The sequence below is a fragment of the Mus caroli genome, unplaced genomic scaffold (assembly GCF_978045245.1).
Source record: "Mus caroli unplaced genomic scaffold, Mus_caroli_1 scaffold_8, whole genome shotgun sequence".
In the NCBI taxonomy this organism is placed as follows: Eukaryota; Metazoa; Chordata; class Mammalia; order Rodentia; family Muridae; genus Mus; species Mus caroli.
Window position 1 is genome coordinate 108,129,784 of NW_028227263.1, and position 16,808 is coordinate 108,146,591.

General features: G+C 40.1%; 1 protein-coding gene and 1 pseudogene across 2 annotated transcripts; both read left to right on the forward strand.

Moving 5' to 3' along the window:
• The window catches only part of LOC147003313 (uncharacterized), a 169,623-nt pseudogene that overhangs the window by 112,273 nt on the left and 40,542 nt on the right, over positions 1-16,808 (forward strand).
• LOC147003318 (uncharacterized protein C2orf78 homolog) lies at positions 5,141-10,086 on the forward strand. 2 transcript variants are annotated; one of them, XM_085840936.1, is made up of 2 exons: positions 5,141-5,160; positions 8,195-10,086. In XM_085840936.1, the coding sequence occupies exons 1-2, from the start codon at positions 5,157-5,159 to the stop codon at positions 10,084-10,086; spliced, it is 1,896 nt and encodes a 631-aa protein (XP_085697062.1). In that variant the 5' UTR covers positions 5,141-5,156. The 2 variants fall into 2 exon arrangements, with proteins under 2 accessions (XP_085697062.1, XP_085697061.1); XM_085840935.1 differs by lacking the exon at positions 5,141-5,160 and adding an exon at positions 6,374-6,451.

The following is a 16,808-nucleotide window of genomic DNA, read 5'->3' on the forward strand; positions in this document are numbered from 1 at the left end:
GTTTGGCAGTGTTTCTTCTGTTTCTATTTTGTGAAATAGTGTGAGGAACATTTCCTTAGTGCTTATTCAAAAGACTGGTAAAATTTTGCACTAAAACCATCTGTCTAAGGGATTTTTTTTTTTGTTGGTAGACATTTAATGACTGCTTCTACTTCCTTAGAGATGATAGGACTATTCAGATAGGTTACCTGATCTTAATTTAGCTTTGGTAGTTGGAATCTGTCTAGAACAGCATCCATTTTATTTAGATATTCCAATTTTGTGGAGTATAAGCTTATAAATTAAGACACCGACTTTTGAACTTCCTCAGTGTCTGTTGTTATGTCTCCTTTTTTTTTCATTTGTGATTTTGTTAATTTGTGTACTGTCTGATTGTTAGTTTGGATAAAGGTTTGTCTATCTTGTTGATTTTTTATAAGAACCAGCTCTTGCTTTTGTTGATTCAATTCATTATTCTGTGTGTTTCTAAATGATTTATTTCAGCACTGATACTGATTATTTTCTGATATCTATTCCTCTTGGGTGTGTTTTCTTTCTATTTTGTCTAGAGTCATCCTATTTACTTTTGCTAGTTTGAGAAGTCCCAATTTCTTTATGAAGGCACTTAGTGCTGTGAACTTTCCTCTTAGGACTGTCTTCATAGTGTCCTGGAGTAGAAACTTAAGGGTTCTTTGGAAACACAGTTGTATTTGATGGTGTTTTCTTGGGGCAAACATGAAGGAGTGAGTTTTTTGTGAAGTGGACACAGGTGAAAGGCTAAGACAGACTTGTGAAGCAAAGTTTCATTGAAGCAGGTACAGGAAAAATGATGTTCTGCTAAAGCAAGAACATGAAAGGACACGTGATCAAGGATTCTTCGCTAGTAGGAGGCATATATTGGTCCACCCTGCACTGACTAGTTACGCTCTACTTGTTGGGACTCCATAGACAGGAACATATCAAAAAACTTCTGGTTATGTGGTGCAGTTTCTTGCCACTTCTGTGGACTTGGGCTGATTGGCAGTGATGTCAAGTGATAGTAAGACAGGCTCACATGATGTGAATCAACAGAACCAAGAGCTGGTTCTTAAAAAAAAAAAAAAAAACAAGATAGACAAACCTTTATCGCATGGAGGACACATGAAATTTAGGGGGTGTATAAAAAGAACTAGATGGACAGTTATTGGGGCTGAGCTAGTTTTGCATATAGAGCTAGTTGTGGAATGCTTGTTGGTCTCAAGTCTTTGCAGATCTGTGATTCTCTGAGAGAGGCAAACTTCTTCTGGAGTTCTTGCTGGTCCCTCCTGCTGCCTTGTGCTGAGGCTGAGAGGCCTGGTTATCTCTGTTAGGTTGTGCTACCCTTATTGATTCATGTTTGCTATCCCAAAACTACTGAATTGGATTTCTGTTATAGCCATGAAGTGTTTACAAGTGGATCAAGCTGTGCTGCTGACCTGTGTACTGAACTGCTGATTTACAGACAACAGAGATGGGACTTGCTCCAAAGAACCATTTCTAAACAAGTTCACTTCCTCCAAATCCTTTCTTTTCTACTATTAATCCTTTCTCAGAGATCATAGGCCTAAAGGGATTTTTTCATGAATTTGTGAGATGTCTGTTATTGTTGAAGTCCACAGCGTTAATCCATGGTGATCTGATAAGATGCATGGGGTTATTTCAGTCTTCTTGTATCTGTTGACATTTGCTTTGTGACCAATTATGTGGTTAATTTTGGAGAAATGCTCCATGAGGTGCTGAGAAGGTGCATTCTTTTGTGTTAGGATAAAGTATATAATAGATACTTGTTAGGTCTATTTGAATCATAATTCTGTAAGTTTCACTATTTCTCTGTTTATTTTCTGTCTTGTTGACGTGTCCATTGGTAAGAGTATGGTGTTGTGGTCCTCCACTATTAATGTGTGTGGTTTAATGTGTAATTTAAGCTTTAGTAATGTTTCCTTATGAATGTTGGTGCAATTGCTTTTGGGGCATAGATGTTCAGAATTAAGATGACCTCATGGTAGATTTTTCCTTTGATGAATATGAAGTGTTCTTCCCTGTCTCTTTTGATTGCTTTCAGTTGAAAGTCTATGTAGTTAGGTATTAGAATGGCTACTCCAGGTTATTTCTTGGGTCTCTTTCCTTGGAAAAGCTTTTCCTAGCCCTTTATCCTGAGATAATGATCATCTTTGTTGGTGAGATGTCTCTTATATACAATAGAATGATAGATTCTTTTTATGAAATCATGTAATTATTCTATTAGCCTGTGTGTTGGGAAATTGAGTCCCTTGGTGTTGAGAGATATTAATGACCAATGAATTTTAATTCCTGTTATATTGATATTGATCGTGATTGAGTGTGTATGTGAGTGCATGTGCATGTGTGTGGTTTTGTCTTCTATTGGTTTTAATGGTGTGAAATTATTTATTTCTTGTGTTTTCTTGAGTTTAACTAACCTCATTGCATTGGATTTTTCTTTCTGGTATCATCTGCAGGGCTGGGTTAGTGGAAACGCATTTAAATCTGGTTTTGTCATGGAATATCTTGGTTTCTCTGTCTACATTGACTGAGAGCTTTGCTGGATATTGTAGTCTGGGCTGACAGCTCTGGTTTCTTTGGGCATGCAAGAGACCTGTGTCCAGGATATCTTTAGTAATGAACTTTATAAAAACATTGCCATGATCCTTTAGGGTAAAATGTCATAGGAAGAGGAACAGCTTTGACAAAATATTACTTCCTTTAACCAGCTAACACCTCAGCCTTCATAGCTTCTACCCTATCTTGTCTTTTACCTCAGAATCTTACCTTCTCATTGGCTACTCCCTGGTTTATGACATCATTTTCTCTCCTACCCTACCAGCATCTGGTAGAATCTCGGGGTTCCCATGGAGCTTCCTGTAAACAAATTGGATCACATGCAACCTATGACCAGTGAACACTGTCTGCTAGTGGACAGAGGGGCCAGTTTGGTGAGAAGATCAGTCAAGGACAACCATTTATCCTGCTCCATTGTGGATTACTGCTATTCCCTCCCACCCTTGCCCTGATAATGTCAGGTAAGGAATGAAGCTTTAAAATGTTTATCATACCTTTCTTTATCTTTAGTATAAATTTAAATCCTCAGAAGGCTATGGGTACTAGAGATACAGATATCTCAAGTTGAATGGCACATTTAGCTTTGGTTTTAATAAGAATATGATTTTGTACAGACTGTTTTCTCTCATCTGTTTCTTCATCTGCTTCAGGGAGATTAGAGTGTATGCTCCAAGCATAGTCTAGTTGTTTCTCAAGAGGTAAGGAAACAGGAAAAAATTTCAGGTAATTATTGATGGTGTTAAATTTAACAGAAACATAAAGTAGAACAAGGTGTGAAGAATCTAGCAATCCATAACATGATTTTGATGGTCTCCCTCCACTACTGCTTCCCTGTTACTGTTCAAATTCAGTGTTTTTTTTAAATGTATCTTTCACACAGGTATGGTGGCACACCTATGTTCGTATTTCATGTGAGTACTATAAACAGCTTCATCAATGAACACAGTATATAGTGGTTGAAATAGTGAAGATCAGATTAAGTCTACCTTGGGCTACAGTAGCCCTGCCTTGACACAAACAAAATAAAAAATACAGATAGAGAGTGATTACCATGTCGTAGAGAACTCAACCTATCTTAGTTAAAAAGAGAATGTGGGAGAACCTAAGAGGGGACTGGAATCTGTGAAGTCAGTGAATGCAGTGAAAGAAATCTTGAAGCTGTTATATAAAAGACAGACCCACAGGAACTGGAGAGAGCAAAAAAGTCCAAAGTATAAAGATGAGGGGCTAGAAAACAGAGATATCAAATAAGTCAAAACTCAGAGATTATCCTAAAGGAACACCGAGATAATTAAAGATGAAATATTGCAAAGAACCACAGATTTAAAGTAAAAAAAGAATCAAGGCATTACAATGTCCCAAGTCCTGTCTAGGCAAGCACACTGTTGAGGTTTGTCTGCGTGCTGGTTCCATGTTATATAGAGAGGACACAATCCCCCTCTGTTCCCTGGTTCCTACTATCTATCACATCTGTGAAGAGTTTGCTAAGTCTTGTGTACACAGGTTTTGTTGGATAATATCAGCTGGGGCTGGCAACATCACAGTCACTTGTTCTCTGTATAACGCTAACTGACACAGAACCAGGAATTCTCACAATGGTGCCCCTCCAGAAGAGTTCTAGGTAAGTAACAGTAACAGAGGAAGAATCAGTCTTATTTGGGGTTGAATTTGTAATATGTTAGCAAATCTAAATGTGTCAGCCATAAACACACAAAAGTACCCTGAAATATTATCAACAAGTCATATAAGTGTCTAATAGGTATACTTAAATGATAAGAAATCATGAATTATAGAAGGAGTAGTAGCTGCACAGGAGGACTTAGAAGGGTCAAAGAAACCGTGAATTCACTTATGAAATTCCTTGATACATACTTTTTAAGCTCAGAGAAATGTAAGCCTGGTGGCATTGGTAGACATCTATAATAGCACCATTCTAGAAGCAGAGTCAGGCCAAGACCAGTCTTAATGATTCTAAGGCAAGGCTTATCTAAGTAGAGAGACCTGTCTCTTTACATAAAGTAAGATATGCACAGAACATGGCAAAGTTAGGGGCATGAGAAGTTGTCTCAGGCTCTCCTATCCCTGAACACTTTTGTTACAGGACGCAGATATGAGGTCATATCACAGTAGGTATGAGAGAAAGACAAAGCAGGTGAAAATGAACTGTGTTTACATTAGTGCAAAGGTTACCAAGTCAACTAGGCACTGATTGCCCACACAGGAGGAACAGATACCAAGTGAGTGTCATCATGTCCAGTACCAAAAATTAGTCTGAACATTTGCAAATGATCGAGGGAACACTGGTCTAGAATCACTGTCCCATTCATTAGGACCTGGAGATAGCTCCCCAAAAGACACTAGAAAACATCCATCTCATTTTCCCACTGTCCTCTTCCTTCCCTACAGAAAATTTCCAAAGCACACCAATTTTTGGTACAGAAAGCACTCTATAGCTCTCTCTGCCTGTGCTGAACAACTCCACACCTTCAGGCATGGTGTGCAGATATGCCAGTGTCTCCATCCCAGCTGTGAGTTCAGCATGGCTCCTGCCATCAGCATCCAGCACTTCTCTCCAGCCACTCATGAGCAGTGACTACCTTAACACACATAATAGCACGACTATGCTGACAATGCTGAGTGACCAGAGCCAGGTCTCCAACTCCACATTCTCCTGTCGAGGCATTCTTGAGTGGAATATCACAGGAAGAACAGACAGGAGGGCAACTACACTCTAGGAATTCAATGTTTCCTGGACACCACAATGTCCTTATCTACATCAGTCCAATGTGATAACATTTTAGATTAAATGCCACAGCACTTTCTATCCAACACTGTCTGCTAGCTTTATCCAGGCCACACTACCTGTGGTGCTGAATCAAGAATATAGCCTGGTACATTCATACCAGGAGGGTAGCCAGATATATTACTATGAGCACAACAGCCTGGGACCTCTGATAGCTGCAGAACTTAGTAAATGTCTTCAGGACCAAGGTTCTGCTTCTTACCCTGAGAGTCATGCCTCTGCCCCATCACCAGAGATGGCGATGGTGCTAAAGAAATGTCCAAACACCTTTCTCTACCTCTGCCACCATGTATTGCACATTTTCTAAAACCACACTGTACAACAGTCTTCCTAGTAAGTATAGAGCCAGGAGGGGAAGGAGTGGGATCTGTGCTCCACCTTATAGTAACGGATGTCCCACACAAGGGAGAATGTGGGTCCTTCCAGGTTAAGTACAGCTGTGGCTTTCCATCCCCACCTTCAGACTTTTATCATGAGAGAGAGTGCAAGGCATAATGAGTAGTATCCATACTAAGTTAAGTGATGCCCACAGAGCACACCACACTCATACATCACTGCTCAATGTGATCAGTCTCATGCCTCAACTACACTGTAATCAACTCTTTCCTGGTATGTTTCTCAGAGCTATAGTAGATACCAAAGAATTGTGTGTGTGTGTGTGTGTGTGTGTGACAGGATCATCCATAAGTCAAAATTTTTCTGAAGATTAACACAGAACATATTTTTCCCAGATTCCAACGACTTATCCTGGAATTCTCTTCCACTTAAAATAATATAGTGAGTTAGGTGCAGTACACGTACCACTGCTAAAATTGCCATTCTGCAACTTCTTTTTTTTTTCTTTTGCAGTGTACTTCAGAGGAGACCCATGATGAAGATTATAAGATCATGTAGACATGTTCTCTAATATTGAGACACAGCTCAAGCCCAAGGATTTCAGTTTCTTAAATCAATTTTCATGCCATTTGTAAGAAGCTTGTGAAACATGGGGCTGGAGGAAAGCCTCTGTTGTTGAAATTCTTGCCTGGACTGGATTTGGATATCTAAACCCATGTAAACATCCAGGCTTCTGAGGTATGTGTGTAATGCTGTTGGCACAAGTTCACAGAGACAAGTTCTCAGAAATTATTGACCAGATAACCCACCTAATAGTACAGCACCAAGGAAATGAGAGGTAATGTAATGTATCTTTTTATACAAAGGGGAAGGGAAGTAAGGACTACAGGCCAAGGAATTCTGTAACCTTACCATGTTGGCTATGCATCCACACATCACACAAACTCAAAGGAACACAAAATCATATGAGAAAACTTGACATGGCATGGATACCAGAAACAACAGAGCAGTCACCATCTTTCTGCAAACGTAGCAGACGGCTCATAGGAATGGCTTTCCCATCGTGCAGAGGCCAAATTACTGTTCATCACCAAAGGAGATCAAGACTGGAACTCAAGCAGGTCAGGATACAGCAGCCAATGCTAAGGCCATGGAGGGATTTTTCTTAATGTCTTGCTCAGTTTGCTCCCTTATAGGACTCAAGACTACCAGCCCAGGGATGGCACCACCCACAATGGGCCCTCCCCCTTTGATCATCAGCTAAGAAAATGCCCGACAGTTGGATTTCATGGAGGCACTTCCACAACTCAAGCTCCCTTCTCTGTGATAACTCCAGCCTGTGTCAAGTTGACACAAAAAAACAGCCAGTACAACTGACCCCTTGTCAACTTGACACACAAATATCACTATTAAGTTTCAACCCTTACTTTCTTATTCCTCTCCAAGATCCAAATAACTTTAAAAGTTCCACAGTCTTTACATTTTAAAAGTTCAATCCTTTTAAAATATCGAATAACTTTTAAAATTCAAAGTCTTTTTAAAAATCCAAAGTCTCTTAACTGTGGGCTCCATTTAAACACTTTCTACCTTTAAGCAGGAAAAATATCAGGGCACAGTCAAAAAGCAAAAACAAAAACAAACTCTAACCATCCGATGTCTGGAATCCATTCATGATCTTCTTGGGCTCCTCCAAGGACTTGGGACACTCCTCAAGCTCTGCTCATTTTAGCACACACCTTATTTTCTAGGATCCAGATGCCTGTATTCCACTGCTATGGCTGTTTTTGGTGGTCATCTCATGGTACTGGTATTGCTGTCTTCCACTGCAACTAGTCCTCATCAATAGCTTCTCATAGGCTCTCTTCATGGTGGCAAACTTCAATTCCTTTGCATGATTTCTTCAGTCCTTGGCCATTAATTGTAACTGAGGCTGCACCTTCACCAATGGCCTTCTGTAGCCTCAGATGCTCTTCATGACCCCTTAATGCCTTCAACACCAGTAACACCTGGGTGACTTTTACACATTACCAAGTCCAGCTACAACACAAGGTAAAACCTTGGCTGTCTTCCTAGAAGATTTCACCTCAACAATGTTGGTCTCCTTTTAATCACCGATAACTTCTTAGCTCCAGATAACCAGCATCAATACTCCCAGTAACACAAAGATTCACTTGAGCGGTTCTGGTATCTTGTTAATCACAGCTGATTCTTCAGCCCCAGCTAATCAAAACTGAAATTTCACAAGTCAGGCCTCCATCATCTGCATTGTTCTCAACAATGTCTTCCAAGCTCCCACATAACATCCCACAGAGCTCTTAACACCAAATGGATCTTTTAGCCCAAAGTTCCAATGTCTTTCCACAAACAAGGTCATATTGTCACAGGAATACCCCACTATACTGATACCAATTTTCCTGTAGTGCTATAAAAGGAGAAAATCATATTTACTGTGTACTGACTTCTTCCTTGACTCTTTTGCAGTGGTGGAACTGGATACATCCCTGGGATTGTCACCTTCAGGCCAAACACATTGTCTGATGAAGAGTCCAGAATTCTACCTCACTTGCACTCCGGTTTCCCAGAGGAAGACAGCATCTGTTGATGGGGACGGGCCATTAACAACACCTATCCCTAGCCATTCAGAATTCCTTGCCTTGTCTCCAGCTCCAAGCTCAGAACAAACAGAGATTAAAAACATGCATGAGATGGAAGTTGAGCATTTGATGACTCGGGATGCCTATGAGGGAACTAAAGAAAACCAAGACCCATCATTCCTCCCTTTATCACACCCTGACATGCAGCAGCCTCTGCACTGCACTGACACTGGGAGCCTAAGACAGAAATCTGCTTCCGACAGTGCCAGCTTAGGAGGCATCCCCCTGGGTCTGGAAGAGATAGGAACACTGGACAGTTTGATGGTGTCCACTATTGACTTTGCAGATATCACTACATTGGTGACAGATAGTCACCTTCCCCAATTCTTCAACTTCCTCACCAGTTTAGATCAATACCAAGATACAACAGCAACTCAATCCAAAGACTCCACAGTCATCTGGAGGGATCAGACCCAAGAAAACTCCAGAGTCACCATTGGGTCCTCTGATCATGTGAGAAAGAAAGACCATGAAGCCTCTGAGTTGATTGATGGAGCTCCTCAGGCTAAAATCCCAAAGTGGGATCTAGTAGAGGAAGAAGGGGCTATGGCCAGTTTCGGGGTCAGTGACAAGGCTATTGACAACATGGCAAAGGACTTGGAGGGCAAAGCTCCCAAAATGTCACCCATCAGGCCCAGCAGAGCTAGGGGAAAAGGGCAAGACAAGACCACATGGACCAGAGAAAATAATTCCAAGAAAACAGAGGAGCTCAAGAAGTCAAGGCACAGAGTCAAAGCTGAAGAGAAGCCCACCATCCTGAAGACCAAGATAAAGAGGGATCTACCTGAGCTCAGCCACAACAGCTTTAAAAAGCCTAGAACCCACCTTGGCACGCACATGCTGGAGTCTGTGCAGGTCTTCTACCCTCTGGGGAAGAAGAGTGAGAAGAAACCTGCGACCACTTCTTCCCAGGCTCTGGGAACTTTTAGCAGCATCAAATATCCTGGGCCAGGCCCAGGAACAACAGTACTACAAGATATGCCAAATGAGTGCCAGGGCCCTGACAAAACTCCAGGCAAGGTTCAGAGAGCAGAGAGCAGGGCTCTCATGGAGTGTCCATCTCAGTCTCAGTATGAGCTGCCCCCAGCTGGGAAGGTCAGGTTAGTACCTCTGCCTTTCCCAACCCAGGAACAGCCTCAAGCCAGACCTGTTTCCAGAAAGCCCCTCGATCTGGCTTCATACAGGCCCACTACAGCTTACTCTGAGAGGTGTCATTTTCACTCGGCTCAGCTTACCACACTAAAGCCATCCCAACCACCTTCTATCAGCAAATCTTTGATGGCTTCTGCCAAGCCAGCTATGCCAATTTCTTCCAGTGCCACACAATCTAATGTAACCAACATCACCCACAGTAGCACTGTGCCTCAATCAGGCACTTTGAGGCCTACATCCTATAGAGAATCATCTCAGACTTCCCTCCAGAGGGAGCCTCTTTCTGCTGCCAAGAACAAGGTGCCACCACCTCTTGAACCTCAAACTCAATATCTGTTGCAAGACTTCAGCCGCCAACCCATTCCATGGAGAAAAGTTGACATTCTTGGACCAGTTGTCTCACAGCTCATCACAAAAGAGCAGAGGCCAGAGAGGGAGGCCATGAAGAGGAGGGCTCAACAGGAGCGAGAGAATGCTGCCAAGTACACCTCTCCTGGGAAACTGCAGCTTTTTCTCCAGAGGGAGAAAGATATGGAAATTTCCCGATACTATGGCTATGCAATGTAAGAGCTGCCCAGACCTTTCAGTGTGGACAAGGATAAATATAGACACTGATACATATGTACGCATACCTGAGTATTATATGAATGTGTAGTAGTGACATGGGTACATCTGTGTTATGTAAATATTTGTTTATAGAAATTGAGAGGCAAATTTTCTATCATAATTGTAAATATTTCACTGGAGAAATTTAAGTCAATCCTTTAATTCTTGGTATATAGAGGATTTTTTTTATTCTCATGACTTTGATTTTTAAAAATCTAGGTTGCTCAAGCGATATAGGTTATATAAATATATGATATAAAACTCTGATAATATTTAATATTAAAGCAATTCATTAATAGCTATAGTGGTAATAAAATTATTCTCCGTGAGCTTGTTTTCATTGTACTAGTCACTGAACATGGTTTGTTCTCTAAAAGTTATACTATAACCTGAAGACACTACAGGTGCTACCAGTTCCTCTCACCCCAGATCTTACTCATTATTCTGTAACAGAACACTTCTTGCTATTTTGTGAGATGAAATACCGGCTTTCATGTATATAAAACCTAGCACTCATACACGAGAAAAACTTTATCAGGATGACTATGTTTCTGAATTGGATTGAATTGGATAAATGTATTTGTCTCAAGTTTTATCCATGTCTGGAAATAATTTATTTTAAAGTGTGTGTCTCCTCTGTATATATTCTTTGGCAACATGTGTGTGTATATCCAACAAAGAGAAGATAATGGTGTCAGAACTCTGGTTCAGGAATTGAGGGAAGTTGAAAGGCACCATGAGAGTGCTAGTAACTCAGACTGGGGACTCTCCAAGAACAATATGCGGTTGTGTATGCTGAAACATCTCACCTGGCCCAGGCTGAATGCAGATTTGTGTAAATAACATAATTTCATTTTCTTTATGGCTGAAAATACATCTTTATCTATGTCCAACATGTTTTCCTCACCCATGATGAGGCTTTTGAACACCAAGCTTTTTTTTTTTTTTTTTTTTTTTTGCAATTTATTACAGAAATGGATGCACTGATGCAGAAGAATCTATCCAATATGTTGAGTTCTTTGGAATGGTATACAATAACCATTGGGTAGGCCAAGTTTTGGCTTTTGGAGACCCCTACAAATTGACATCCAAACAGGCTGGAATACTTCACATCACCACCAACATGTCATAGCTTCCTGTGCATTCCCTCAGAAGCGTTTGTCATTGCTTTTCTGACTGACTTTGGATGACATTTCCTGAAATTACACTGTACAATTCTGATTCTTCCAGAGTCTGGGGAAATTATTTGCTGTCAACAAAGTGAGTTGCCTTTCTTCTTATGATGCTGATATTTTTCTAATTGTAAATAATCTAGATTCTATTCTTCTAAGATATCTATAGAACATATTTGCTCCTGTTCTTGAGGCCATATCAATTCCTTTCTTAGCTGGGAAGGATCCCTTTACTTACCCTGAGGAACAGTTTGTGAACTTTCAGGAATTCCTGCATGGCTGTGGTTCTTCTACATCCTTGCCTATCCCTGTACCTTGAAGTCTATGTGTTCCTCTGTGCTCTGACAGTTTCACACTTGTTACACTTGGGGCTCTGATGCATATGGCATTGGCCTTTTCCAAGGTGATATTTCATCAAGTTAATTATGCCTTTATTTTTAAATTTTGATTTCCTTTTAGTTTTTTGAAATATGGTATCTCTCCATAGCACTAGATGTCCTAGAATAACTATGTAGACCAGGATAGTATTGAACTTAGAGGAATCATCCTCCTTCTGTGCCTAACACACCCTGTACTCCTATCTCCAGAGGGCTAGAGATAAAGGAATACTCCACCATGCCAGGCAAAATAACGTTTCTGAAGATATGGGTACAGGGGAAAAATTCCTGAATAGAACAGCAATGGCTATTGCTATAAGATCGAGAATCAACAAATGGTACCTCATAAAATTGCAAAGCTTCTGCAAGGCAAAAGACAACCATCAATAAGAAAAAAGCCCACCAACAGATTGGGAAAGGATCTTTACCTATCCGAAATCAGATGGTGGAGTAATATCCAATAAAGAACTCAAGGAGGTGGACTCCAGAAAATCAAATAACCCCATTAAAAATGGGGCTCAGAGCTAAACAAAGAATTCTCACCTGAGGAATACTGAATGGCTGAGAAGCATCTGAAAAAATGTTCAAAATCCTTAATCATCAGGGAAATGCAAATCAAAAAAAAAAAAAAAAAACCCTGAGATTCTACTTTACACGCGTCAGAATGGCTAAGATCAAAAACTCAGGTGACAGCAGATGCTGGCGAGGATGTGGAGAAAGAGGAACACTCCTCCATTGTTGGTGGGATTTCAAGCTTGTACAACCACTCTAGAAATCAATCTGGCGGTTCTTCATAAACCTGGACATAGTACTACCGGAGGATCTAGCAATACCTCTCCTGGGCATATATCCAGAAGAAGTTCCAACCGGTAAGAAAGACACATGCTCCACTATGTTCATAGCAGCCTTATTTATAATAGCCAGAAGCTGGAAAGAACCCAGATGCCCCTCAACAGAGGAATGGATACAGAAAATGTGGTACATTTACACAATGGAGTATTACTCAGCTATTAAAAAGAATGAATTTATGAAATTCCTAGGCAAATGAATGGACCTGGAGGGCATCATCCTGTGTGAGGTAACCCAGTCACAAAAGAAATCACACAATATGTACTCACTGATAAGTGGATATTAGCCCAGAAACTTAGAATTCTCAAGATATAAGATACAATTTGATAAACACGTGGAACTCAAGAATGAAGACCAAAGTGTGGACACTTTGCCCCTTCTTACAATTGGGAGAAAAACACCCACGGAAGGAGTTACAGAGACACAGTTAGGAGCTGAGACCAAAGGATGGACCATCTAGAGACTTCCATATCTGGGGATCCATCCCATAATCAGCCTCCAAACGCTGACACCATTGCATACACTAGCAAGATTTTTTGAAAGGACCCAAATATAGCTGTCTCTTGTGAGACTATGCCAGGTCCTAGCAAACACAGAAGTGGATGTTCACAGTCAGCTATTGGATGGATCACAGGACCCCCAGTGGAGAAGCTAGAGAAAGTAAACAAGGATCTAAAGTGATCTGCAACCCCATAGATTGAACAACAATATGAAATACCCAGTACCCCCCAGAGCTCATGTCTCTAGCTGCATATGTAGCAGAATATGGCCTAGTGGGCCATCAGTAGAAAGAGAGGCCCATTGGTCGTGCAAACTTTATCTGCCTCAATACAGGGGAATGCCAGGGCCCAGAAGTGAGAGTGGGTGGGTGGGAGAGTGGGTGTGGGAGCATGTAGGGGACTTTTGGGATAGCATTGGAAATGTAAATGAAATAAATACCTAATAAAAAATAAAAATAAAAACAGAATTGTGTAGGTAATGAGTGGTTTGTTTAAAAAGAGTGTATGGAGAAACTGACTCACATAGCCTCTTCCTACTTCTTCCATCCTACCACATAAAGCAGAATACCAGTACCTGGCCACATACTCTGAGAGAGCAAGCAAGTCCCAGCAGATACATGAATGTTGAAACAATCCTCTATATGCTACCAGATCACCACTGATTAAAGCTAGATATAAACAACAGAAAGAACAGAGAGCTTAAAGTATTATGGAAACTGAACATTTCTCTACTGAATGGAAAATGGGTCAGACAAAAAGAAAGAAATTAAAGACTTTCAATGACAATGAATACACAGAATTCTCAAACTTGTGGGACACAATGAAAAGAGTACTAAGAGGAAAGTTCATAGCACCAAGTGCCTTTAGAAATAAATGAGAAATATTTGATACTAGCAACTTTACAGCACACAAGAAATCTCTAGAAGAAAAAGAAGTCAAATCCAAGAGGGACTGTAAGAAATAATCACTTTTGGTTATGAAATCAGTGAAACTAATACAAAGAACAAACCAAGAATCAATGAATCACAGGTGATTCATTGAGAAAATAAGCAAGATAAACAAACACTTATGCAAACTAAGTAAACAGTGGGGAGAGAATATCAAAACTCACAAAATCAGACACAATAGTGTGGGTCGAAGAAATGATACTGAGTTATGAGGGGCCAAGGTTAGTTGACACTGTTGTTTTTCCTTTGGGGTTTCCAACACCCTTCAGCTCCTTCGATCCTACTCCTAACTGTTCCATAAGAGTCCCTGACCTCAGTCCAATGGTTGGCTTAGTCAGCTGCTGGTAGAGCCTTTCAGAGGACAGCCATACTAAGCTCTCCTTTGCACGTACAAAATAGCATCAGTGATAGTGTCAGGGTTTGTTCGTGGCCCATAGATGGATCCCAAGTGGAGCAATGACTGGTCAGCCTTTCCTTTAGTCTCTGTTCCATTTTTGTCCCTGCATTTCTTTTAGACAGAGGAATTCTGGGTCAAAAAATTTGAAGGTGAGTTGATGTCCCCATCTGTCCACTGAGGACAGTGTCTAACTACTGAAGGAGGTCTCTTCAGGTTATATTTCCACACTTTTGGGCACTTTGGCAAAGGTCATCTCCAATGTGTCCTGGGAGCCTCCCACATCCCAGGACTTTCCAGAGGTGACCCCTAACCCCCTGAAGCTGAATATTTCCATTAATCCAACTGGCCTTCTGGGAGAAGACAAAGCCACCAATCAAAGAACATATACGGGCAGGTCTATGCCCAAGGCACATATGTAGCAGTGAAATGACTTGCTTGCCTAAGTGGAAGAGGTTGCCCCTAATCTTATAGATACTTGATGCTCCAAGAAAGGGGGATCCTGGGGGGAGTGAGTTAGAACTGGATGTGTGAGGGGGCAGGTCCATGCCCAAGGCACCTATGTAGCAGTAGACTTCCTTGCTTGGCCTGAGTGGAATAGGTTGCCCCTAATCTTATAGATACTTGATGTTCCAAGGAATGGGGATTCTGGGGGAGTGAGTTAGAAGTAGATATGTGAGGGGGTGGGGGAAAAACCCTGTCAGAGGCAAAGGAGAGATGTAGGGATGGTTCAACATACAAATATATCAATGTTAAATGATATAGACAATCTGAAATAGAAAAAATAATCATCTCATTAGATGATGATTTTGATTCAATATAATACATGAAGTCTTTGTAAGAGCAATAAGACAACTAGAAGAGATCAAGTATATACAAACTGGAAAGGAAGGAGTCAAAGTGTTGTCACTTGCAGGATATGATAGTATGCACAAATATCCCAAAAATTCTATCGGGGAAATCCTACAGTTGACAAATACCTTCAGTGCCATATCTGAATACAAAATTAACTATAAAACAAAACAGTAACTCTCCTATATACAACCAATAAATAGGTTGAGAATAAATTAGGGAAACAACACCCTTCACAATAGGTATAAGTAATATGCAATATCTCTAGACAAGCAACTGAAGATCCAAATGACAAGAACTTTCAAGTTTTGAAGAAAAAAATAGAAGATGGAAAGATCCCCATGCCCACTGATCAGTAGGATTGAAACAGTTTTTAATGGCCATCTTACCAAAAGCAATGTGCAGATTTAATGCAATTCCAAGCAAAAGTTTGACACACTTCTTTTCAGACCTTGAAAGGACACTACTTAACTTTATATAGAAAAACAAAAATCACATATAACATCTACAACAACCCTGTACAATAAAACAACTTATGGAGTTATCATCCTTCCTGACACCAAGTTGTTCTACAGAGTAATAGTAATTAAACTGCATTGCATTCCCATAAAAACAGACAGGTTGATCAATGGAATTGAATTGAAGGCCATGAAATAAATCCACACACTTATTTTTGACAAAGTAGCCAAAATTAGACAGTAGAAAATAAGAAAGCATCTTCAACAAATAATGTTGATCAAACTGGATGTCTGCTTGTAGAAGAATGCAAATAGATCTATATTTATCTCCTTTTCCCAAACTAAAATCCCCATAGATTAAAGACTTCAACATAAAACCAGATATACTAAAACTGATAAAAAAGAAAGTGGGATATATATATATATATATATATATATATATATATATATATATATATGACAAATTTTTAAACAGAACACCAGAACCTCAAGCATTAATATCAATAATACATCATTTTTAATTTTTAATAAATTAACTTCATGGGACCTCATAAAACTAAAAATCTTTAGTTAGGCACTATAAAAAGGACAAAATGGCAGCCTAAAGAATGGGACAAGATCTACACTACCACACCATCCAGCAGAAACCTGATATCCAAATACATTACTCATTATAAGAATTCAAAGAACTAGACATCTTATGACACAGTTGAGGAAGTATACTTGAGGTATGGTGGAGCATCCTTACAGTATATGCCCAGGAGTGGTAGAACTGAATCTTGAGGTAGATCCATTATAATTTCCTGAGAAACTACCAAATTGATTTCCAAAGTGGCTTTATAAGTTGCTTTGAGTGATTTGAACTATGCAGACCTGGCCTAAGAGGTTTCAGTGGAAAAGAACTTTAGTATGTGGCCTAGAGACAGTTTTTCTGGTATTTTGGTGAAGATTGTGGCTACTTTTTGCCCTTGTTTGAAGAGTCAGAGGCTAAAGTGCAGAGACTCAGATTAACTGCATTGACAAAGGAAAATTTAGAACCATCCATCATAAACTTTGTTCTCTGGTTAAATTTCATGAAGAACATTTTCTAAAAGTATAGCAAGCTGAGAAAAGAAATATATAAAATATAAATAA